The sequence below is a fragment of the Pelodiscus sinensis genome, chromosome 1, assembly GCF_049634645.1.
Source record: "Pelodiscus sinensis isolate JC-2024 chromosome 1, ASM4963464v1, whole genome shotgun sequence".
In the NCBI taxonomy this organism is placed as follows: Eukaryota; Metazoa; Chordata; order Testudines; family Trionychidae; genus Pelodiscus; species Pelodiscus sinensis.
Window position 1 is genome coordinate 141,277,104 of NC_134711.1, and position 24,061 is coordinate 141,301,164.

Sequence of the window (24,061 nt, forward strand, 5' to 3'; positions counted from 1 at the left end):
CATCTTTTAATACATCCCCTTGTCTGTAACAGCCCTCAAACTCCATTGAGTGAGAACTCAACAATTGAGGGTTGATTTTTTCTGAACTGGTTCTTGGCACTAAACTGTGATAAACATAAAGTAATACATTTGAGTATACACACTGGTGGCAGGTACACAATTGCTTGTGTCGTTTTAAGTACCCCGATGACAATGCGTTGTATTTTTTTACCTAGTGGAGAGACATCGAAAGAAGAAGATCAATGCTGGGATAAACCGAATTGGAGAGCTCATTCCATGTTCTCCAGCACTTAAGCAGGTAATTGGACATTTAAGTGTGCACATCTGTTTCCCACATGGTGATCGTTTGGTTCTGGTTCTTAGTAGTTGTGAATACACAAGGAAACATCCTGCTTCAGTCTTTATGCAGGAGGCACAATGGGGTTTGATTACACTCTCAGAAATCTGGATGAAAATCTTATTTACAAAGTTATCTGTGATGGAAATGCCCTTGGAAATTACAGGGCAGTATGAATGCAGTACTGTACTGCATAGTCCTGTCTTTTGTTTCAGCAAGACCAGACTAACACGGCTACATCTCTATTACTTTGAAACATGAGTCTCCCAGCCGACTGAAATTCAGTCTCACTCTGGAGAGAGTGGAAATGGTCTGGTTTTGACACATGAAAAGCATTTTCCTCCATCACATGGCCTACTTCAAATATTCAGCTCTTTGGAGCATTTACCCAGCTAGCAGTAGTGACCCTACACTGACAATGTCAATTCAAGGGGTGTGAAAATGGTAGAAGTAGGCTGTGTAGACTCATCTGCAGAAAGGTTGTTTTATTTTTTCCTCATTTACACATGCAACTTTGGAAGCTAGTATGCTTGTCCGTCCTGTTCTAATAAGTCTGGTTGTACTTACTTAGGAGTTTATTCGTGGTTCCCCCAAGGTCTAGTTAGTAGTTTATACTGTTTTTCTATTTAGACTACTACTAAGTTTATTCTATCATGCATAAGTAAAGAAAGTTATAGACTGTGAGGGTGCGTCCACACAGCAGGGCTTAACTCAAAATAAGCTACGCAAATTGAGCTACGTCAATTGCATAACTTATTTCAAAATTGGGAGCAGACTCCTCTCAGGGTACATACATAGCACGTATTTTGAAATAGAGCTCTTTCTCTTAATTCCTTTACTCGTTGTACAATGAGGGTTACAGGAGTCGGAATAAGAAGTCCTCTAGCTTGACAATATTTTGACATTATTTCAAAATAACTGCCTACTGTGTTAATGTGGACTAAGTTATTTCAAAATACCTCTAGTTATTTCGAAATAATGTTGCTGTGTAGATTACCCTGAGAGGAGTTTTCTGTTGACTCTTCTTCCCCATGCCTGCTCCTTTCATGTCTTCACTAAATGTCCTATATGATACAAATATAATTCTGTATGGGCACGTCTACATAGCAGGGCTAAACTCAAAATAAGCTATGCAACTTGAGCTACTCTAATTGCATAGCTTAAGTCGAAATAGCTTATTTTGATTTTTGGTGCTGTCTACACAACAGTTATTTTGAGTTAGAGCACTCTTCCCCCAACTTCGCTTTCTCCTCATAAAATGAGGGTTATAGGAGTCGGCATAAGAAGTCTTCCGGCTGAACATTATTTCAACATTATGTCGAAATAACTGCTTGTTGTATAGATGTGGGCTGTGTTATTTTGGAACATTTCGTTATTCCAAAATAACGCAGCTGTGTAGACCTAGCCTGTATGTTTATTTTGTAGTCTTTTTATCTAAATGATCATGAAGCTGTTTACTGCATTAATAATGCTGAATAGAAATCAAGAAGTCTTGTAAAGGGAAAAAGTGTGAGAGATATGGAATTATATAATTAGTTGATGATCTTGAAATATAATAGGCTTTTCACGGTGGCATAAGCTACAGAGACAGTTTTTCTTGTATATGTCCCTATGGTACAACGATACATGCTTCACTGTTCAATGTGTACATGCCCATGCACTCTGGATCATTGACTGCAAGATAATGTCAACAGTCCTGTGACTGTGCAGAACAGCACCTCCATGCTTCAAACAAGGGCATATAGAGAGGTGCAAGTCTACCACTACTCAATTCTTTTTCAGCTGTTTGCCACTCAAGATGGAGAGTTCTTCTGTCTGCTGTATTCAGCTTCCTGCCTTTTTGAATGCTTTACTTTATTTGTTTTAGTCATTTCTTTTCATTATTTTCATATGGTACCAGCACTGTTATGTTGGTAGAGGAGGCAGGGACTCCTTACCCTCATTTTCTTGGATCTTTTATTTGTGTCGTTGCACAATTTGTTATGCACAGAGCCCCTCTCCAGGGTTTCAAAGGCAGATCCAAGAAAGACACGGAGACTAGATATAACCTACTAATGGAATGTGCCCAAGCTCTGGAGGACTCTACTTTGCCCCATTGTACTTTGACCTCTACATTGCAGACCATCTTGGTTCTGTTTGCTGCCTTGTCTGCAGCCCTAGACAATAAAACTCTAAAAAGGGGGAAACATACCTCTCCAGGCAGAGAAATGAAGAAAAGGGGGAGAAGGCCACATAAGACCAACTCTTCTTTGGCTCTCAAATCCTGTAATGCAGTCTCTTTCCTCTCATTAGGTGTACTCACCAACCCTAAACTGGATCCAAGATAAATGCCAAAGGTTTGCCAAAGAACCGCACTTATGGTGAAGAAAGCAACCAATTTTTTTGGATGGAAAATACAAGGGAAATAATCAAATGTCAGACAAGTTTAGGACATCCTTAAAATGAACATTGAAGTTGAAATCCCAGACATGAAAAGTGATGTGTTCCTACTTGTCATTAGCAGATCTACTTTTGATTTAGAAAGCTAATTGATAGATCTTTTCCCTAATTATACACACACTTTTTTGCAGAGCAAGAACATGATCCTGGATCAGGCCTTTAAATATATAACAGAAATGAAAAGGCAGAATGATGAACTCCTGTTGAATGGAGGGAACAACGAACAAGGTAAGTCTGAAAAGTTATAGAATCATAGAATCCTATGGCTGGAAGAGACCTCAAGAGATCATCAAGTCCAGCCCCCTGCCCAAAGCAGGATCAACTCCAACTAAATCAGTTGGCTGCTGTTATGAAGGCTTTGAATTTCCCTTTATCTTTCACCGGTGTAATGTGGCACTGTGTGCTACATGAGATTAGTGCTGTTTTTTCCCCCACAACAATGTATTAACACTCTCCTTTTCTTACTAATCCAGGGAGGATGTGGCATAATGACATGGCATCACCATTGGTCCCATCCCTGCTCTAATTCCCTACTCTAATAAGAATATAACAGTAGAGGTCTATTATCGACCACCTGACCAAGACAGTAATAGTGACTATACAATGCTAAGGGAGATTCGAGAGGCTATCAAAATAAAGAACTCAATAATCGTGGGGGATTTCAACTATTCCCATATTAACTGGGTACATGTCACCTCAGACGAGATGCAGAGACAAAATTTCTTGATTCCTTAAACGTCTGCTTCTTGAAGCAGCTGGTACAGGAACCCACAAGGGGAGAGGCAATTTTAGATTTATTACTGAGTGACGTGCAGGATCTTGTCTAAGAGGTAACTATAACAGAGCTGCTTGGAAATAGTGACCATAATATAATAATATTTAACATTCCTATGGTGGGAAGAACATCTCAGCAGCCCAACACTGTGGCATTTAATTTTGAAAAGGGGAACTATGCAAAAATGAGGAGGTTAGTTGAACAGAAATTAAAAGGTACAGTGACTAAAATAAAATCCCTGCAAGCTGAATGGACACTTTTCAAAGACACCATAATAGAGACCCAACTTAAATGTATGCCCCAAATTAAAAAACATAGTAGAAGAACTAAAAAAGAGCCACCATGGCTTAACAACATGTAAAGAAAGCAGTGACAGATAAAGACATATTTTAAAAAGTGGAAGTCAAATCCTAGTGAGGTAAATAGAAAGGAGCATAAACACTGCCAAATTAAGTGTAAAAATGTAGTAAGAAAAGCCAAAAAGGAGTTTGAAGAACAGCTAACCAAAAACTCAAAAAGTAATAACAAAATGTTTAAGTACATCAGAAGCAGGAAGCCTGCTAAACAACAAGTGGGGCCCCTGAACAATCGAGATACAAAAGGAGCACTTAAAGACGATAAAGTCATTGTGGAGAAACAAAATGAATTATTTGCTTCAGTTTTCACGGCTGAGGATGTTAGGAAGATTCCCAAACCTGACCCATCCTTTGTAGGTGACAAATCTGAGGACTTGTCACAGACTGAAGTGTCATTAGAGGAGGTTTTGAAATAATTGATAAACTTAACAGTAACAAGTCACCGGACCAGATGGCATTCACCCAAGAGTTCTGAAAGAACTCAAGCGTGAAATTGCAGAACTAATCAGCTGCTGTACCCAATGACTGGAAGATAGCTAATGTAACACCAATATTTAAAAAGGGCTCTAGAGGCGATCCCGGCAATTACAGACCAGTAAGTCTAACATCAGTACCGGGCAAATTAGTTGAAACAATCGTAAAGAGTAAAATTGTCAGACACATAGAAGAACATAATTTGTTGGGCAAAAGTCAACATGGTTTCTGTAAAGGGAAATCACGTCTTACTAATCTATTAGAATTCTTTGACGGGGTCAGCAAACGTGGACAAGGGGATCCAGTAGGTATAGTGTACTTAAATTTCCAGCAAGCCTTTGACAAGGTCCCTCACCAAAGGCTCTTACGTAAATTAAGTTGTCATGGGATAAGAGGGAAGATTGAGAACTGGTTAAAAGACAGGAAACAAAGGGTAGGAATAAATAGTAAATTTTCAGAAAGGAGAGGTGTAACTAGTCGTGTTCCCCAAGGGTCAGTCCTAGGACCAATCCTCTTCAACTTATTCATAAATGATCTGGAGAAAGGGATAAACAGTGAGGTGGCAAAGTTTGCAGACGATACTAAACTGCTCAAGGTAGTTAAGACCAAAGGAAACTGTTAAGAACTTCAAAAAGATCTCACCAAACTAAGTGACTGCAACAAAATGGCAAATGAAATGTAATGTGGCTAAATGTAAAGTAATGCACACTGGAAAAAATAACCCCAACTATACATACAATATGATGGGGACTAATTTAGCTACAGCTAATCAGGAAAGAGATCTTGGAGTCGTCGTGGATAGTTCTCTGAAGACGTCCACTCAGTGTGCAGCGGCAGTCAAAAAAAGCAAACAGGATGTTAGGAATCATTAAAAAAGGGATAGAGAATAAGATGGAGAATATCTTATTGCCCTTATATAAAACCATGGTACGCCCACATCTGGAATACTGCGTACAGATGTGGTCTCATCTCAAAAAAGATATACTGGCATTAGAAAAGGTTCAGAGAAGGGCAACTAAAATGATTAGGGGTTTGGAATGGGTCCCATACGAGGAGAGATTAAAGAGACTTGGACTTTTCAGCTTGGAAAAGAGGAGACTAAGGGGGGATATGATAGAGGTCTATAAAATAATGAGTGGCATGGAGAAAGTGAATAAGGAAAAGTTATTTACTTGTTCCCACAATATAAGAACTAGGGGCCACCAAATGAAACTAATGGGCAGCAGGTTTTAAACAAATAAAAGGAAGTTCTTTTTCACACAGCGCATAGTCAATCTGTGGAACTCCTTGCTGAGAAGGTTGTAAAGGCTAGGACTATAACAGGGTTTAAAAGTGAACTAGATAAATTCATAGAGGTTAAGTCCATAAATGGCTATTAGCTAGTATGGGTAAGGAATGGTGTCCCTAGCCTCTGTTTGTCAGAGGGTGGAGATGGATGGCAGGAGAGAGTTCGCTTGATCATTACCTGTTTGAGTCACTCCCTCTGGGACACCGGGCATTGGCCACTGTCAGCAGACAGGGTACTGGGCTGAATGGACCTTTGGTCTGACCCAGTATGGCCGTTCTTATCCCATGTTCTTTCTCACTGCCACAAGGCAGCAGCTTCTTTTCAGGAATATTAATGATCCTTCTTCAAGAGATGTCCTCTTGGGTGCTCTACATCAGATGTCAATGCACCCCTGCGCCATGGATTGGAGTCTTCAGAGCAGTGTCCCTGAAGCCACGTATGTGCAGAGCTCTCAATGTGCTAGCATTGCACATGTGTGAGCCCTCCCCCCCTTAGTTCCTTCTCTACCATCCCCAGCCAGAGATGGAGTGCTGCAGTGTTCCTGTCCTCGTTCTGCATAGTTAGATAAGTAAATCTGTTTCGCTTGTTTTCTTAGTTCAGTCACTTAGTTAAATGTTTTCTTCACTCTCCACCCAACTCCCCCCCCCCCCCCCCCAAAAGGCAAGTTTTTTTTTTTTTTTACCTAGCTTCAGGGGATAGCCGAGTTAGTTTGTTACAGAAAAAAAACAACAAATGGTCTGGTAAGTGGGCTGTGCCCACGAAAGCTCATGATACCAGCTATATGTCTTGTTAGTCTATAAAGTGCTCCCAGACCATTTGTTGTTTTTTTCCCCTAGTTAGCACAATGTCTGGCTCTCCAGGATTTAAACATTGCTCCTTATTTCAGTTTCAGGCGGACGCTCACAACGTGTCTGCTGCCTCAGGGAAGCACGAGTGTCTCAAAAGTGCCTCCATTGCACAAAACTGAAATCAATAGCTTGTTGGGACAGACACCTAAGGATCAAACTCATGTTACTTGAAAATAATTACGCCCTGCCTCCAATCCAGGGCAAGGTTCTGAGGTTCCCAGTCAGAGACACAAAAAGCCCATGAAAAAGTGTGCTTCCTCGGTTCCACAGAACCCTACAGCACCAAAAAAGTGCTCAGTCAGCCTCGGTGCTGAAAACATCTGCAACTCCACGCCTTAGCACTTATGACCTGCCGGGCGTCTCTGGCACCAACGGCACTGTAACAAAACCAGGTGCTCAGAAACCCTGGGCCAAGGCAACAGGCTTTAAGTTGCCTACCTCACATCAAACAGTGCCACCAGGCACCAAGGATGCCACAATGGCACCACAGGCACCTCCCCTGACACCTACCGCACCTGCAATGCTCACCAGTACCACACTGGCACTGCCAGCATCACCAGCACATTGGTGCAGAGGCTACATTGAGCACTGCAAGTGGCCTCGGTGAAGCCAACCACAGCACCATCAACGCCGACATCATGATACATGCAGCACAGAGACCTATTCATCTCCTCTCCATTTAACTCGCCATTTCTTGGCACTGACCGTTCCTCGGGCACCCCAGCACTGTACCAACCACTCTCACCAGAGCAGTTTTCAAGCAAGGAGGACAACAACAGCGTGGAGCTAGTTTTCTCCCCACAGAACTCTCCTCCTACTGACCACTCCACCTATTCTGCCAAAACTCATCTGGTGTACCCAAGACATAGAGATGTACTCTCTTGGTATGGAAACCCCTGGATGCCACCTTCAGTGCCCTGCTGGAATCCACGGCAGTGGTACTATTGGAACCCTCCGCAGTCGTGTCAGACACCAGTCCATCAGGAAACACGCCACATTATGACAACATTCTCTTCTACCCCAATAGCCATCTTTACAGCATCCACAAGACACAGAAGATGCCCATAACACAGACCCAACTCCGGATACTTCTCCTGGTATAAATTCCTCTTCCTTGCCCAATAAAGCCATCATGCCACCTCCTCCTACCACCACGGATAACTTCAAATTTCCAGAACCCTTTTAACCAGGTCTCTGCAGAACTCAACAGCCTGCTACAAGAGGTTACGAAGAACCAACGTGCGCTTACAGACATTCTCCAGTCAGACACATCCTCAAAAATAGCCTTGCCTATTGGCAATTATGAAGCCAGTTAAAACCACCTGGCAAACACCTTCCACTGGCACGCCTACATGGAAATGGGTGGATAAGAAATACTGTGTCCCACCCAGCGGCACTGAGTTCCTCTTAACTCATCCAGCACCTAACTCACTGGTGGTAGAGGCTGCCCACTAGAAAAATAAACAACAGTAAGTCAGGTCTATACCCTCTGATTGTGATAGTAAAAGGCTCGATTTATTTGGGCATAAAGTCTATATGTCATCCATGTTGCAATTCTGTGTGGCCATTTACACAGACTTACTAAGCAAATATGACCACTGAAACTATTCCAAACTCAATGACTTTATTGCCAGCATGCCAGAGGCAAAGAAACAATGGTATAAAGCCGTAATTGCTGAGGGACACAGTTTCCCGAACAGCTTTACAGGCAGCTCTTGATGCGACAGATACAGGTGCGAGGGCCACAGCTACCACAGACATTATGAGGCAAGCCTCCTGGTTCAATTCTCCGCCTCCTTTCCTAGACAGATCCAATTCACCATTGAGGATCCCGACTTTGATGGTAAAAAATTGTTTGCAGCCAACATCAAAGATGTGCTGTATACAATGAAAGACTCTAGAATGACACTTCGCTCTCTCAGCATCCATAATCTGGCACCTAAGAGAAGACAGTTTAGGTATTGGCCATACCTCAGACCAAAATACCCTCAGTATACCCAACATTATCCTAGGCAAGATCAACAACAGCAGCAGCATAACAGGAATAGGTCCCAACGATGTCGCCCACCTTCCAATATTATGCAACAACTCCAGCAGCCCAATTAGCAGATTTGAGACCTTTTTCGAGGGGTTGGAAAGACACTGGTCTTCTCCAGCATCACCATCCTCTCATAAGCTCTTCCCGCACCACTTTTTACCTTTCTAGCCATAACATCAGATAGATGGGTGCTTCAAATAATCAAACATGATTATATCATCCTCTTACCCCATCCCACTTCAGGGACCACTCTCACAAGACTTACCTGCAGCAGGAGGTACAATATCTCTACCACCTGGAAACGATAGAAACAGTTCCCTCCAATTTCATAAGGAAGGGTTTTTATTCCCACTATTTTCTCAGGGAGAAGAAATCCGGGGATGGCGGCCAATCCTAGATTTGAGAGTTAAATAAGTATGTGCAGAAACAAAGATTTTAAATGGTGACACTTGCTACCATTATCCCAGCATTGAAACAGGGTGACTATTTCTCATCCTTGGACTTTCAAGATGCATACTTTCACATTTCTGTTCACCCAGCTCATAGACATTTTTTTTTATTTGTACTAGGTCCCAAACATTACCAATACAAGGTACTACCATTTGATCTATCCACCACTCAGTGAGTATTCTCCAAAGTATTATCACTTGCCATGGCCTTCCTAAGAAAGCAAAATATTATTATATTTTCTTACCTGGATGATTGTCGTCTCAAAGTGTGCTCCAAACTTGACTCTCAATACAGTACCTCCATCAGGATGCATGTCTTCAAAAGGCTCAATCTGCAAATAAAACAAAGTCTGATGTACTTCCAACACAGAATATATAATTCATAGGGGCTCACTTGGACTCCACAATGGCCATTGCCTCTCTTCCCACAGACAGATTCCACTGAATAAGGGAACTAGTACACAGGCTACAGTCCAGCCCCAGAGTAGTGGCCCATAATTGCCTGCAGCAACTGGGACACATGGCTGCATGCAACTTCATAGTAATGAATGCACGTCTCTACGTGCAATGCCTACAATGCTGGCTCAGAAGGATGAATAAACCCAACATACATCCACTATCCAAATCCCTGTCTGTCCCCACAATGGTGAGGCAATCCCTCCACTGGTGAACAGTACCTGAGAACCTTTGTTTGGGGGTTCCATTCTTCACGCTGGAGCCTACTGTAACCATGACCACAGATGCCTCCCTCACCTGGTGGGGAGCACACTTCATGCATCATATGACACTAAACTGCATATTTCTAATGCAGAAATGAATCTTCACATAAACATCCTAGAACTTGGAGCCGTACAATACACCTGTGAACAATTCCCTCCTCCCTCCCATTACCAGCAAGCATGTCCAAATATATACACACAACATAGTGACCATTTTATATAACAAGGGGGGAGCCCTATCACATGCACTATGCACAGAATTCATGACTCTATGGAACGGGTGCATAATATGCAAGGTCAAAATTACTGCTTTTCATCTTCCAGGCAATCTCAGCTCTACTGCCAATGCGCTCAGCAGACTGTTACCTCCCAAACACAAGTGGCAAATCAACCAGGACATTGTCTTACGGATCTTCTACCAATGGGGCTACCTCACCATATACCTCTTTGCCACTTAAGTCAACAAGAAGTGTCATCTCTTCTGCTCCAGAGTGGGAATGGGGAAAGGATCTCTAGGCAATGCCTTCCTAACTTGTTGCACATCTCACCTCCTATATGCATCCCTCCCATACCTCTCCTAAATATAGTTGTCCACAAAGTAAGAACAAGCAGAGCCAGAATGATACTAATAGCTCCATCATGGCCACAACAACCTTGGTTCCAGTTCCTAACTAGAATGTCACTGGATTCACCAGTCTCTCTACTGGAGACTCCAAATCTGCTCTTCCAGTCAGGAATCCACATGAACTACCCAAACATTCACAGGTTGCACCTCAAAGCGTGGTATCTGGATGGTTCTTTGCACAAGATTTAGAATGCTCAGAATATGTACAACAAGTATTACTCCACAGCAGAGCCCAGAATACTAACAAGACACACGCAGAGAAATGGAAGAGATTCTCAATCTGATGCTCCGGTTACCAAGTCTTCCCATTGACAGTCTCTATATCCCTGATCCTTGAGTACTTATTGCACCTCAGATAATTAGGTCTTGTCATCCATTCTATCAAGGTGCATTCGGCTGCCAGCATGACTTTTCACCTCAAGATATATGACTCTTCAGTCTTTGCACATCCAGTCATGAAGAGATTCCTCAAAGGCCTTTAAGTACTTTACCTAGAGATTTCCCCATCACCCGAACCCTCAGATCTGCACCTCATCCTGAATGCACTTACACGGCCCCCCTTTGAGCTGATGGCTACGTCCTCCCTATTACACTTATCAATGAAAACAGGTTCCTCGTAGCTATTACATCGGCTAGATGAGTGGGAGAAATCGCTGCACTTATGGCAGATCCTCCATACACAATCTTTTTTAAGGATAAGGTGATCTTACGCACTCTTCCTCCCTCTCCCCAAAATTCTTACCCAAAGTACGCTCTTCCGTCCATCTGAACCAGATGATGCATCTTCCCAAAGCCTCATGCCAGCTCCTTTGAATCAAAGATGCATACTCTCAGCATACACGGGGCACTTTCTTTCTACCTACCTTGTACAAAGCCATTCAGATTTTCTGCCAGGCTTTTCATTTCCATAGCAACCCATAATAAAGGTCAACCCATCTCATCACAGAGACTTTCTCATTGGATCTTGGACTGCATTAGACTGTTATAATTCATCCTCCACTAATCTTCCTATGAATATCTGGGCACATTCCACAAGAGCCATGTCTACCTCAGTAGCCTTTCTACACAAGATTCTGATTATGGATATTTGCTGAACTGCCCTATGAGCATCAGACCAGACTTTTGCCAAGCACTATGCCCTGACTCAAGGCCCATTATCTGATCTTAAGTTCTCCAAGGTGGTCCTCTCTACTGCCTTTCCACCAGATCCAAAGTCCCTGCCTCCTTGAAACATACAGTTTTGCAATCACCTGATGTGGAACACCCACGGGGACATTACTCACCTGTGCAGTAACTGACATTTTTTGAGATGTGTCCTCGTAGGTGCTCCACTACCCTCCCTTCCTTCCCTCTACTTCAGAGTCTCTGGGCCTCTTCTAACAGGTCTCTCTCCAAGGTAGAGAAGGAACTATGAGGGGACGGCTCATGCATGTGCGATGCCAGCACACTGAGTGTGCACAGCTCAGGCTCCACACATGTATGGCCCAAGGACACTGCTCTGAAGACTAAGATCCACAGCACAGGGGCACACCAGTATCTGATGTGGAACACCCAAGGGGATACTCCTCTCGAAGCACGTCAGTTTCTGCACAGGTGAGTAACCTCCTCATTCATTGTGTTTATTACGCATTTCATTCCTGTCCTCCTTGACTAGTGAGACTAGTAATGAAATCAGCAATTCCTTACTTCAGCTGGGTTAACAAACCTGGGAATCCCAAGAGTTTATAGGAGTAGAGAGGAGAAATGGTTGCTTAGGGTAACTTGTAAACAAGAAAGTTGAGGCATATGCCCTACCATTTAATGCAAATATGTAATATGGCAAATTGAAGCATCCACATCATGGTATATTATTATTGATAACTTTACACTTAATGCAATACCTTCTGCAGATTATACTTTGAGTGGTTTTCATTTGACTGCCATAACATTTGTTGATTATAGTTTAATAGACCAGAGTTGATATTGTGCCAATCTTTAAAATAGGTAAATGGGATGACCTGTGTAATTATAGGTCTGTCAAGCAAAATAATGGAGCAGCTGATATAGGATATGATTAATAAATAATTAAAGGAAAGTAATGCAACTAATGCCAATTAAAATGGGTTTATGAAAAATTTGATCTTGCAAAATTAATTTGATATTTTTAATGCGATAGCCAATTTTTAATCCATTGAAAGTGTGCCATGTTAATTTCTAGTTTTCAAATCAAAATGGCACATGGTACCAAGTCAAATACCTTACAGAAATCTAAGTTTGTTACATGAGCACTATTACTTTTATATTAACCAAATTTGCAAAGTGATAGATCTGAAAATGTGACCCTGAGTGGGGAATCATAATTGAAAAGATGTGTTCCTAGTCAGGTCCCACAGGGATCAGTTCCAGCTCCTATGCTCTTGAACATTTTTGTCAGTGACCTGGGGGAAAACTTTCAGTAATAAAGTTTGCAGATGACACCCAAAAAATCTAGGAGAGTGATGAATGGTGAAGAGGACAGGTCACTGATACAGAGTGATCTGGATTGCTTGTTAAGCTGGACACAAAAGTAAACAAAATGCATTTTAATATGGCTAGATGTAAAGAATATAGGCTATACTTATGGGATGGGGAATCTATCCTGAGAAGCACTGAGCATAGTAGAGTTATAGGAGGTTATGGTGAATAATCAGCTGAACATGCATTCCCAGTGTGTAACACTGTGGCCGAAAGACCTAGTATAATTCATGGTTGAGTAAGTAGGAGAATCCTGAGTAAGGGTAGACAGGTTATTTTACTTCTGTATTTGGTTCTTTGGCTGCTGGAATTCTGTATCCAGTTCTGGTGTCCTCTGTTCAAGAAGAATATTGATAAATTGGATGTGGTTCACAGTAAGGATTTTAAGTAACTGTTAATTTACTAGTTGAGTAGTTGATGGAAATATTCAACTAGACGATAGGCACTTCCACATTCCTCCTTTGAAATGTACAAGAGCCCCCGGGAAGTCCCACTGACTCCGGGCTGCATGCATGCGTGCCAACTTTGAAATGTACAACAGTCCCCAGCGGGGGCTCTTGTGCATTTCAAAGCAGCAGCACAGCATGGAGCCCGGGGTCACGAAGCTGCCCCTTTGAAGTACCCCTTCTTCCCTCTGCTTTGCTGCTTCTGTCTGCCTACTATAAAAGAGACTTAGCCATATTTAAAAGCATTTATAAGTACAGTTTTAGAGACAGCATGTCATATGAACAATTTATTACAGGGACACCTAGAGTCTGTTTCTCAAATTAAATGACAATAATATTTTCCAGCATTTTTAATAACACCACTATAATGTTGTATTCTTACTGTTTTGCAGCTGAAGAGATAAAAAAGCTCCGGAAACAGTTGGATGAACTCCAGAAGGAAAATGGGCGATACATAGAATTATTGAAAGCAAATGACATTTGCCTGTACGATGATCCCACAATTCACTGGAAAGGGAATCTCAAAAGTGCAAAGGTCTCTGTTGTTATTCCTAGTGATCAGGTTCAAAAGAACATCATTGTCTATTCAAATGGGAGTCAGCCTGGTGGAAATAACCAAGGGGCATCTGTCCAGGGAATTACTTTTAATGTTGGTCATAACTTACAGAAGCAAACCGCCAATGTTGTACCAGTTCAGAGAACTTGCAACCTAGTGACTCCTGTGACCATTTCTGGTGTTTACCCCACAGAAAACAAGCCATGGTCTCAGACCACAGTTTCTCCATTGGCATCCAATCAGCCAGTTCCTGCTGAGGATATGCTTGAGCTTTCCACCTCGGAGAATGAGCAGGGCATGCTTACCTCTGCTACTGCAAGCTCACAGAATGCTTCTCAGTCTCAGACAGAACAAGAATTACAGTGTTCCTCCAGTAGCACACCACAGAATGAACAAAGTGTTTCCAAAATTAAAAGTGGACAAGAATGCACCAAGTTAATGAAAAAACCCACCATGCATGGCATCAGCATTTCCTCTAACACCACCATAGAGGCCTCTCAAGTTCAACAGGTGAATGTAACTTCTTCAAGCTTACAGGAGTCTAGGAGTGACTTTCAAGAAAGTGTTGTCGTTTCAGCCACTGATACCACTTGTACCCCATCTGTGAGATTCTCCATTGTTGATAGCTTCCCTTCAGTAAACAGCCTCAAAAGTACCGACTTAAGTAGTGCAGGAGTTCCTGTGACTTCTGCAGTAGAAGCTGTTAAGGCTGTAACAGCAATAAGCACACTGCCTGCTAGTCCACTAGACAATTGTTGGTCTTTTTCCGGCTCTTCAGGTGTTGGCACTTCTGATTTGAAAAACGTGAGTAGCCTTACACGGATTCCTTCAGCTGGAATCACACAAACTACATGGACTACTTTGCAGCTAGCAGGAAACACTGTTCAGCCACTACCCCAGACACCATCCAGTGTTATGACTGCATTGTTAAACGAACCAGTTAATGGTGCTGGTACCATACCTTCCACCCATAACAGACATTTGGCTCCAAGCATTGGTTTGAACACTTCTGTGCCTGGAGATGGGCAGGCAGTTGAACAAGTTGTTGTTACCTTGCCCTCTTGCCCATCTGTTCCTGTTCAGCCATTAATGACTCAACCACAAGTTAAAACAGGAAACGTTTTCCCTTTGAATTCAGCTATGCAGGTAATTCAGATGGCTCAGACAATTGGGTCAGCTGTTACTGCAGTACCAGCTAATCAGAATGTCATAATTCTCCAACCTCCTAACACTACTCCATGTCCCCCTGTGGTGAGAGCTGAAGTCCCCAGCCAGCCAGTTAGTCAGCAGATTGTAATTATACAAGCAGCTAATCAGAATTCTCTTCCTCTCCTCTCTGCCCAGACCCCTGGTTCTCTCAGAGTTCCTGTGAATGGAGCCAGTCCAATAGTGAGCTCTAGCAGTTCTGTGCAAAATGCCTCTGTGCCACAAACTTTTGGAGGGAAGCATCTTGTCCATATATTACCAAGACCACCACCTTTACCATCTTCTAGCGCTACACAAACTTTTTCAGTTACAATGTCAAATCAACAACATCCTCAAACTATTTCTTTGAATGGGCAGCTGTTTGCATTGCAACCTGTGATGTCCTCATCTGGAGCGTCAAATCAAGCTCCTATGCAAATTATTCAACCTACCACTAGCGAAGATCCGAACACCAATGTTGCCCTCAACACATTTGGTGCTTTAGCTAACCTCAATCAGAGCATATCACAAATGGCTGGACAAAGCTGTTTACAGCTGTCCCTTAGTCAGCCTGCTAATCCAACAACTGCCCCCAGCAGCCAAATTGCCCCAATTAACTGTGTTTCATTACCAACTTCTGCTGCATCTTCAATAGCTACTGAAAGTTCAACATTGTTATCCAGTGCTTCTGATTCTATAAACACTTCTCCAAAAAAATCTTCTGCCAGTTTGCCATCAAACATGAAATCAAAAAGAACAAACAAAAAGCCAAGTACTAAAAAACATTTAGCAGCCAACAGCAAAACATCATGTCCAATGAATCCTTGCACAGATGCAGGGAAGCTGGATTGCACTAATGTGGAAGTTACAGCAGAGCATTCAAATAGTGAAGGATTGCTTGAAAACATGCCCGTAGTATCAGAAGCCTTAGCTGTATCACAAGCCAACAGCGTGGCAGCCCCGACTGATGTAAACGTTTCTGACTGTCAGTCCAAAGAGACTCTGAGCTCTGAGCAGATGGTGAGTTTACCAGAGCTGAGTTCAGCAGAGGTACCAAGTTCATCACCGCTAGAATCTGTGATGTCAGAACAGTTTGTGCTGGTTCCATCAAGTTCCAAAGATTCCACTGCTCTTCTGCAGAATAACCCATTATCTGACTCTGTGGTGCCAAAATCTCCCAGATCATGTGTTACTACCAGCATCCCAATGTCCTCTGCCACTGATGCACACGTGACAGTTTCTCAGGTTTCTGGGGCGTCGGCACCGCAAAACAGTGTAACGACAGGCCATGCTTCTGAGGCAGAAAGCATTTCAGAGACCTGCAGTGTTGGGCAAGAATCATCAATTGAGATGCAAACCACAGACTTATTAGAGGGGCAAGGTCTAACCAAAATGCTGTCTGATCTTACTAAAGAAAGAACAGCGGTGCTAAAACCCTCCTTTTCTCTTCAGATGGAGCATTCTGACTTTCCCTCTGAAAATTCTAAATCAGTAAAATCAAATGTTGATTTGCCTGAGAAGCAGGAACTTTTGTTAATGAACACTGAAGGTGACACTCTCACGCAACATCATTCCTGCATTCCTGATCAAGAGGTTGTTAGCGGTTCTCTTGTTGGTAGCAGGCAAGCGGACTCTCCGCTGTCAACTAGCTCTGGGAGCAGTCGTGGCTTCTCAGTTGCATCCATGTTGCCAGACACAACTAGGGAAGATGTTACCAGCAGCACATCAACAAACACATGCAACAGTTGCACTTTTTCAGAGCAAACTGATATTGTAGCTCTTGCCGCAAGAGCTATTTTTGACCAGGAAAACCTTGAGAAAAGTGGAGGGGAAATGCAAATTAATTTAAGGGATGGTGCTTCTAAATCTGCTGAAGTTGCACCTTCGGAAAGTGAGCAGCAACCTTTTAAACCACAAGCAGCTAAAGCTAATCTAGGACAGTTGGAAGCAGCACCAAACAAATTCCATGCTCAGGATCCAGTGCAAACAAATATTGATAGAGCCGTTGAAAACTCAGACTGCTCTGTAGGAGTGGAAACCTCAAATACTGTACAGATTTCAACTTCCCAGTCACCAAATGTAACCAGTTTAAGTGTAAATAATCTCATACATCAAAGCCGCATCATCCACCCCCTTGTAAGTTGCTCAGGTTTATCCCAGCCTTCAGAGCCAGCAGCTGTTCCTGCCACAGTGAGTCTGTCCATATCCTCTAGTTCCTACGTCAATCAGTCTCCAGGATCAGCTATGATGGCTGAATATGCTCAAGATCAATTGAGTGCTATTAGGGCAAACACGATGCAGCCCCCACAGATGCAAGAACCACACTTAAAGCAGCAAAACCATGAAAGTCGCAAAGACTCTGCTAAACGTGCTGTCCAAGAGGACCTTCTGCTTTCTACAGCAAAGAGGCAGAAGCAGTGTCAGACAACGCCTATCAGACTTGAAGGCATGGCATTGATGAACCGAACACCAGACGCGATTGCTGAGCAAACTCAAATGTTGGTTAGTCAGATCCCTCCTAATTCATCCAATTCAGTTGTGTCAGTGAGCAATCAAGGGCACACGGATGGTCTTAATAGATTATTCCCATCCAACAACAACTTTGTGACATCTGCTTTGAGGCAAACTGAAGTTCAGTGCAGTTCTCAGCCATCCATTTCAGAGCAGCAAGGTCAGCATTTGCAATCTCTACAACATGTGTCATCTGTTCAAGGCATATCTCATCTTCACAGTAACCACCCATACTTAAAGCAACATCAGGCTGGGCAGTTGAGAGAGAGGCATCACTTATATCAGCTGCAGCACCATGTTCCTCATGCAGAGAGCTCAGTCCATTCTCAATCCCACGGTGTCCACCAACAGAGAGCAATGCAGCAAGAGGTGCAAATGCAAAAGAAACGAAGCCTTGTCCAGGGAACCCAAGCCAGCCAACTTTCTTTACAGCAGAAGCATCATGGAAATGATCAAACTCGGCAGAAAAGTGGACAGCCTCATCCCCACCACCAGCAAATACAACAGCAGATGCAGCAGCACTTTGGAGCTTCCCAGCCAGAAAAGAACTGTGAAAACCCTTCAACAAGTAGAAACCATCATAACCATCCTCAGAGCCATCTAAATCAGGATATTATGCATCATCAGCAACAGGATGTTGGCAACAGACAGCAAGGCTCAGGAGTTTCATCCGAACATGTATCTGGACATAATCAAATGCAGAGACTTCTGACCTCCAGGGGCTTAGAGCAACAAATGGTGTCCCAGCCAAGTATTGTAACCAGGCCATCAGATATGACCTGTGCCCCACACAGACAAGAAAGAAACAGAGTTTCTAGTTATTCTGCAGAGGCGCTTATTGGGAAGACACCTTCTAATTCAGAACAGAGAATAGGAATATCCCTTCAAGGCACTAGGGCCCCAGACCAGCTGGAAATGAGAAGTTACCTTGATGTTTCTAGGAATAAAGGTTTGGTAATTCATAACATGCAGAATCGTATATCTGTAGACCATGTGGTTGGCTCAGATGTTCAACGGCTTTCTGATTGTCAGACATTCAAACCAAATGGGGCCAGCCAACAGCCAACAGGCAATTTTGATGTACAAGCCTCAAGAAATAGTGAAATTGGTAACACTGTATCATCCCTCAGGGGCATGCAATCACAAGCTTTTCGAATCAGTCATAATACTGGGCCACCCATAGAGAGACAAAAGAGATTGTCCTATCAACCTGTTCAGGGTATTCCCACGGGAAATGCTCTTCCACCAAGGGACAATGAAAATACATGCCACCAAAGTTTTATGCAAAGTTTACTTGCCCCTCATCTTGGAGATCAAGTTAGTGGAAGCCAAAGATCACTTTCAGAACATCAGAGAAATACACAGTGCAGTGTATCCTCCACAATCGAATATAATTGTCCCCCATCACGGGAGAATGTCCACATTCGAAGGGATAGTGACGGTCAGAACAGAGAAAGCTGTGACATGTCTATGGGCACAATTAATACTAGGAATAGTTCTTTAAATATTCCTTTTTCAAGTTCTTCTTCCTCAGGAGATATTCAGGGTCGAAACACAAGCCCAAATATTTCTGCACAGAAATCCAATCCCATGAGAATGACTGACAGTCATGCAACCAAGAGCCACATGAATACACCTGTTTCTAGCAACATGCATGGAGTTGTCCGGCCAGCTCTCCCCCACCCTGCTATCTCTCATGGGAATGCTGAGCAAGGGCAGCCATCTGTTCGTCAGCCAAATTCTTCAGTTACTCAACGATCGAGACATCCTCTGCAGGATAATGGTGGTTCTAAAATCCGTCAGCCTGAAAGGAATCGATCTGGCAATCAAAGACATGGAAATGTATTTGACCCTAGTCTACCCCATCTTCCCCTGTCTACCGGTGGCAGTATGATCCTTGGGCGCCAACAATCTGCAATAGAAAAAAGAGGCAGCATTGTCCGTTTTATGTCTGATGGCCCTCAAGTGTCTAATGATAATGCAGCTGCTGACCAGCATGCTTTGTCTCAAAATTTTGGATTCCCTTTTATTCCAGAGGGTAGTATGAATCCACCAATAAATGCCAATACTTCTTTCATTCCACCAGTTACTCAGCCCAGTGCCACTCGAACACCAGCTCTAATTCCAGTAGATCCTCAAAATACACTGCCATCTTTCTATCCGCCTTATTCTCCTGCTCATCCTACTCTGTCCAATGACATTTCAATCCCTTACTTTCCCAATCAAATGTTTCCTAATCCAAGTACAGAGAAGCCCACTAGCGGAGGTTTAAACAATCGATTTGGATCCATTTTATCTCCTCCCAGACCAGTTGGTTTTGCTCAGCCAAGTTTTCCTCTCCTCCCAGATATGCCACCAATGCACATGACCAATACGTCACACTTATCCAATTTTAACTTAACATCTTTGTTTCCAGAAATAGCCACAGCTCTTCCTCCAGATGGTTCTGCAATGTCTCCTTTGCTTTCAATAGCAAACACGTCAGTTTCAGATTCTTCCAAGCAATCCTCAAACCGACCTGCCCACAACATAAGCCATATTCTAGGTCATGATTGTAGTTCAGCTGTATGAAAACTGATAGACTGACATTCAGTCTGAAGGGTTATGTTTTTGAAGAGACCATTCATAGCATCACTGTTTGTCTAAAAGTATGTATATATGTGGGTTCTTCTGTATGTATATACATACTGTCTATCCACCCACTGATTAACTTTAAAGCACCAGTGCCTATAGCAATTCTTATTAGTAACAGTAAGAATGCAACACCTACAGCTGTGCAAATATTGAATGCTGATTTTACAGCATTCAGAAATCTGATCTTTCCAGAATAACTGACACTTTCAGCTCTTGGATCTAAAGTACCAAGTAAAAGATTAGCCTTGTGGGAGATGAGATTGAAGGAAAGAAGTGCTTGAGTTTTTATTTTAATTCTTGGTTAATTAACTTGTCCAGAAGATAAAGTGACCTGTTTAGTTTTTTTTTTTTTTTTTTTTTTTTTTTGTAAAGTATCTTAAAGAGCCTCGCACATACCTGGTCTTTAAGCCAAGTTGGTATCAAGCCAGTTTTAGTTGATAAAGGTATTTGTCATGTACATTCTAATTAAGGCTGACTTAATCAGGAAAAAATTGGTGTGTATGTTTCCAAAGTCAGTTTCTGAGAAGCAGTAAAACATGTTATTTTTACATATTCAGTTTCCCTGCTTAAAACGTGATTTGCTTTCACTTTCTGTGAAGAAGAATTTTACTCAGATTTGTATTTGAAATAGCATCAGTTCCTGCTGAATTGTTAAGATAATTTATTGCCCCCTTTTAGTGTAATCACAAATAGAGCCAACAGTCATGTTTGTTATCTTTTCCATTGTTTGTATGCTGCAAGTTATTTCAGGGTATCATCTCTATACCTTGTTTAGCACTTTCTTCACGAGTTTTTTTTTCTCTCCTCTTCTTCTTGTAATCCATGTCCTTGTATCTGTCCTCTTTCCTTCATGTTTCTGGATTAAGGGCTCTTCCTATAGTTCACAGCAAATGGGCAGACTAGTGCTTACACAGAATCTCACTGAAGATGATAGGGCTCCTGATTGGTATAGCAATCTGCCCACTCTCTGTCAATGGCAGGATCAAGGCCTAATTTAACGTTAATACTTTGCACTTAATTAGCACCTTTTAGCTAAGCCAGTGTGATTGTGGATGAGGCAGAGAGGTGAATTTGTCAGTGCTTAAACACCAGGCATATAGGGAAGTTCTTTCTGATTTGAGCATGGTCATTGGTCAGGAAGGAGGAGGGGGACAGATGATGTTTACTGGGGAGGTTTAGGTGAGTTTTTTTTTAAATATTTTCAAGAGAATTGTATACTGTTTGGCTTCATTTCATTAAGTGCAAATAAGGACGGAACCAGGTTATTATCATATTTATTTAGCGACTTCTGCAACGTAATTTTCTTGAAGGAATACAGAAGTCTTTTTTTCTTATTCATCTCAAACCATCACTCCAAGTTTTCCTATTTTTGCTTTTATCAGCCATCAATTTCCCCAAAGTGTAGGATCAAGCTGGGCCCCTCTTAGTAGCCACAGTGAGGCGTAACAGCCTGAGTTTCTCTGAGGCATCCAGCCTGTGCAGACCAGATAGAGGCAATATGCCTCAAGCAGTGCTAGGTACACTGAGCTGTACAGTGCTTCATAGTCCTGCTCCTGAACGCTGCAGCAAAATCTCTTCCTGTATCTGCCACCAAATGCTCGAGGGATGGGGGAGGCCAGGCCATATTCCATCGTGGCTGTGAAGCATAACAGCCCAGTCCATCAAGACATTCGATCCAGGTAGGAATTTCTACCTGTTTCAGCTTTGTGACAGATGGGACATCATAAGGGCTTTATGAGGTTCAGCTAATCACTGTTTGTCTGGAGTTTTCAAATACTTGTAATGTCCCTTAAGGGCTTCCTTGTGCAGTAGGACAAGTTTCATACTGTTGAACAGTGCCATTGAAACTGCCTCAGAAAGTCATGAGAAGAGAGACTGCCTGTGTAGGCATAAATGCCTGTGAAAAGTGAATGTAAAACAGCCGTGCTGGTGGAGTAGTATTTGGCACTCTCAGTTATGAGTGACTCACAAGAGATGACGCAGTAGAGGATTGGGCCACAATTCATAAAGTGGGATTAATTTAAGTTCTTAGGTGTTGCTTTAGTTTCACTCATCATTTCAGGCATTCATACAGTACTGAACAGCTTCAGGTTGCAGTTTTCACACTACAAAGTCTCAAAGTGAATGTGTAAAATTGGCAAGGCAAATAATTCATATCACTGTTTAACTTCACTGGAGTTTTATCAGCATTAAATGAGGTGATGCAGGGCAATATTTTTGTTTTTCATATTCTGAATGGCTGTAAACTTGAATAGTAATTTTACAAATAACCTAAACTTCCCCCACACATTTCTCTGTCCACCTACAAAAAATGTAGAAAAGAGTGGCCCTCTGTGTTAGTGCAGATTTCTTAAGTGACATAAAGACCCTGTAACTTGGCAGGAGCTGCACATTTCCTGCAATACGTGGCTCAAAAGTAATTATCAAGAAACACAAACTCTTTAGAGAACTCAATCCAGCAGCACAGTTACAAAGCACAGTAGTTCCTATATAATCCATGTCACTATATAGTGATTTTTGAAGAAAACTATTTAGCAAGTGCAAAACGGGGAAATTCCATCTTTTGCCCATCTTGTTCAAAAAGAAATTTGTAACTCTACCGAGTGTGTGTGTGTATGTGCCATATTACACAACCGATCCTGCTGACATTTATGACGTTAAAATTGGCATATTAATGTCTGTGTATTGGAATTGGCTAACTGCTATTAAAAGAAACCACGAAAAGAAACTAACATACAAAATTTAGAAAGCTTGATAATAGACTCTCTGCTTCTGAAAGTGACATGGTGACTATCCATTGGCTGTTTTGTTGCATTCCATACTTTTTCTGGGGAAAAAAAAGGGGTCAGTGTTTGACTGCTTAATCAGTCTGAATGGGTGCCTGGAGTTCTGTATGCCTGAAAGATTGCCTGTTCTGTAGGCCTGAAAGATTGCCTGTTCTACTGAAACAGCTTTTTCTGGATTTCCCTCTTAAAGGGTTCCTAGGTTTCTTCCTGGAGAAATGGCTCTGCACTTGCTTGCCTAGCAGCAACCTCTCAATGACCAGCTGGATTATTACAAAACATACATTCCTTATCGATGCCTGGAATTCAGGCTTTACTGCCCACCTTACTTACTTTAAGGTGACAATCTAGAACTAAATCTATCTTTCTTTTCCTCCCTGTGGTCTTGTTCAGAGGAACAGCAATCAAAATCCAAATTGCAGGGAGACAAATTCTGTTCTTAGTTAATCCAAATTTACAAAAACATGGCTTCAATGAGTTACTCCAGCTTCACACTTGTGTAAATGAGAAAAAAAGTGTAGCCCTAGTGTGTAACCCTGTCAACAGGAATTGGCTGGCTGTAACTTAGTTCTGGTCCTTTGGGACAGGCAACCGAGTGCTAGGTCTTGACAGATCGCTCGCTGTGTGATTAACAATGGTTAGGACACTGGTACAAACTGAAGTGTTACCTTTTATTGTACTCAGATGGCATTGTATGAATTAAGACATTTCTCCTCTTACTCCCCTAGGGTATGTCTACACTAGCCCCCTAGTTCGATCGAGGGAAGCTAATGAGGGTGACCGAAATTGCAAATGAAGTGCGGGATTTAAATATCCCACGCTTCATTAGCATGTTCCTGGCCAGTCGCCATTTTTAGAAATTGACTAACCCGAAGTAACTGCCCGCATCTACACGCAGCAGTTAAACGGGATTCCGAATTAAAGCCCTAAATTGAATTAGCTGTATTCCTCCTGGAATGAGGTTTACCAGCTAATTCAATTTTAAGGGCTTTAATTCGGAATCCCATTTCACTGCCACGTGTAGACGCGGGCAGTTACTTCGGGCTAGTCAATTTCTAAAATGGTGGCCGGCCGGGAACATGCTAATGAAGCGCGGGATATTTAA

General features: G+C 42.3%; 1 protein-coding gene across 2 annotated transcripts in view; it reads left to right on the forward strand.

The window, feature by feature from the left end:
- The window catches only part of USF3 (upstream transcription factor family member 3), a 62,890-nt gene that overhangs the window by 33,250 nt on the left and 5,579 nt on the right, over positions 1-24,061 (forward strand). Inside the window, exons 5-7 of one of the 2 annotated variants that reach the window (XM_075904999.1) lie at positions 216-298; positions 2,908-3,004; positions 13,680-23,689. In XM_075904999.1, coding sequence (XP_075761114.1) covers positions 216-298; positions 2,908-3,004; positions 13,680-20,110 — 6,611 coding nt within the window. In that variant the 3' untranslated portion in view covers positions 20,111-23,689. Of the gene's footprint in view, positions 1-215; positions 299-2,907; positions 3,005-13,679; positions 23,690-24,061 lie in introns of those variants that run through there. The other variant, XM_075905005.1, reaches the window with a different exon arrangement.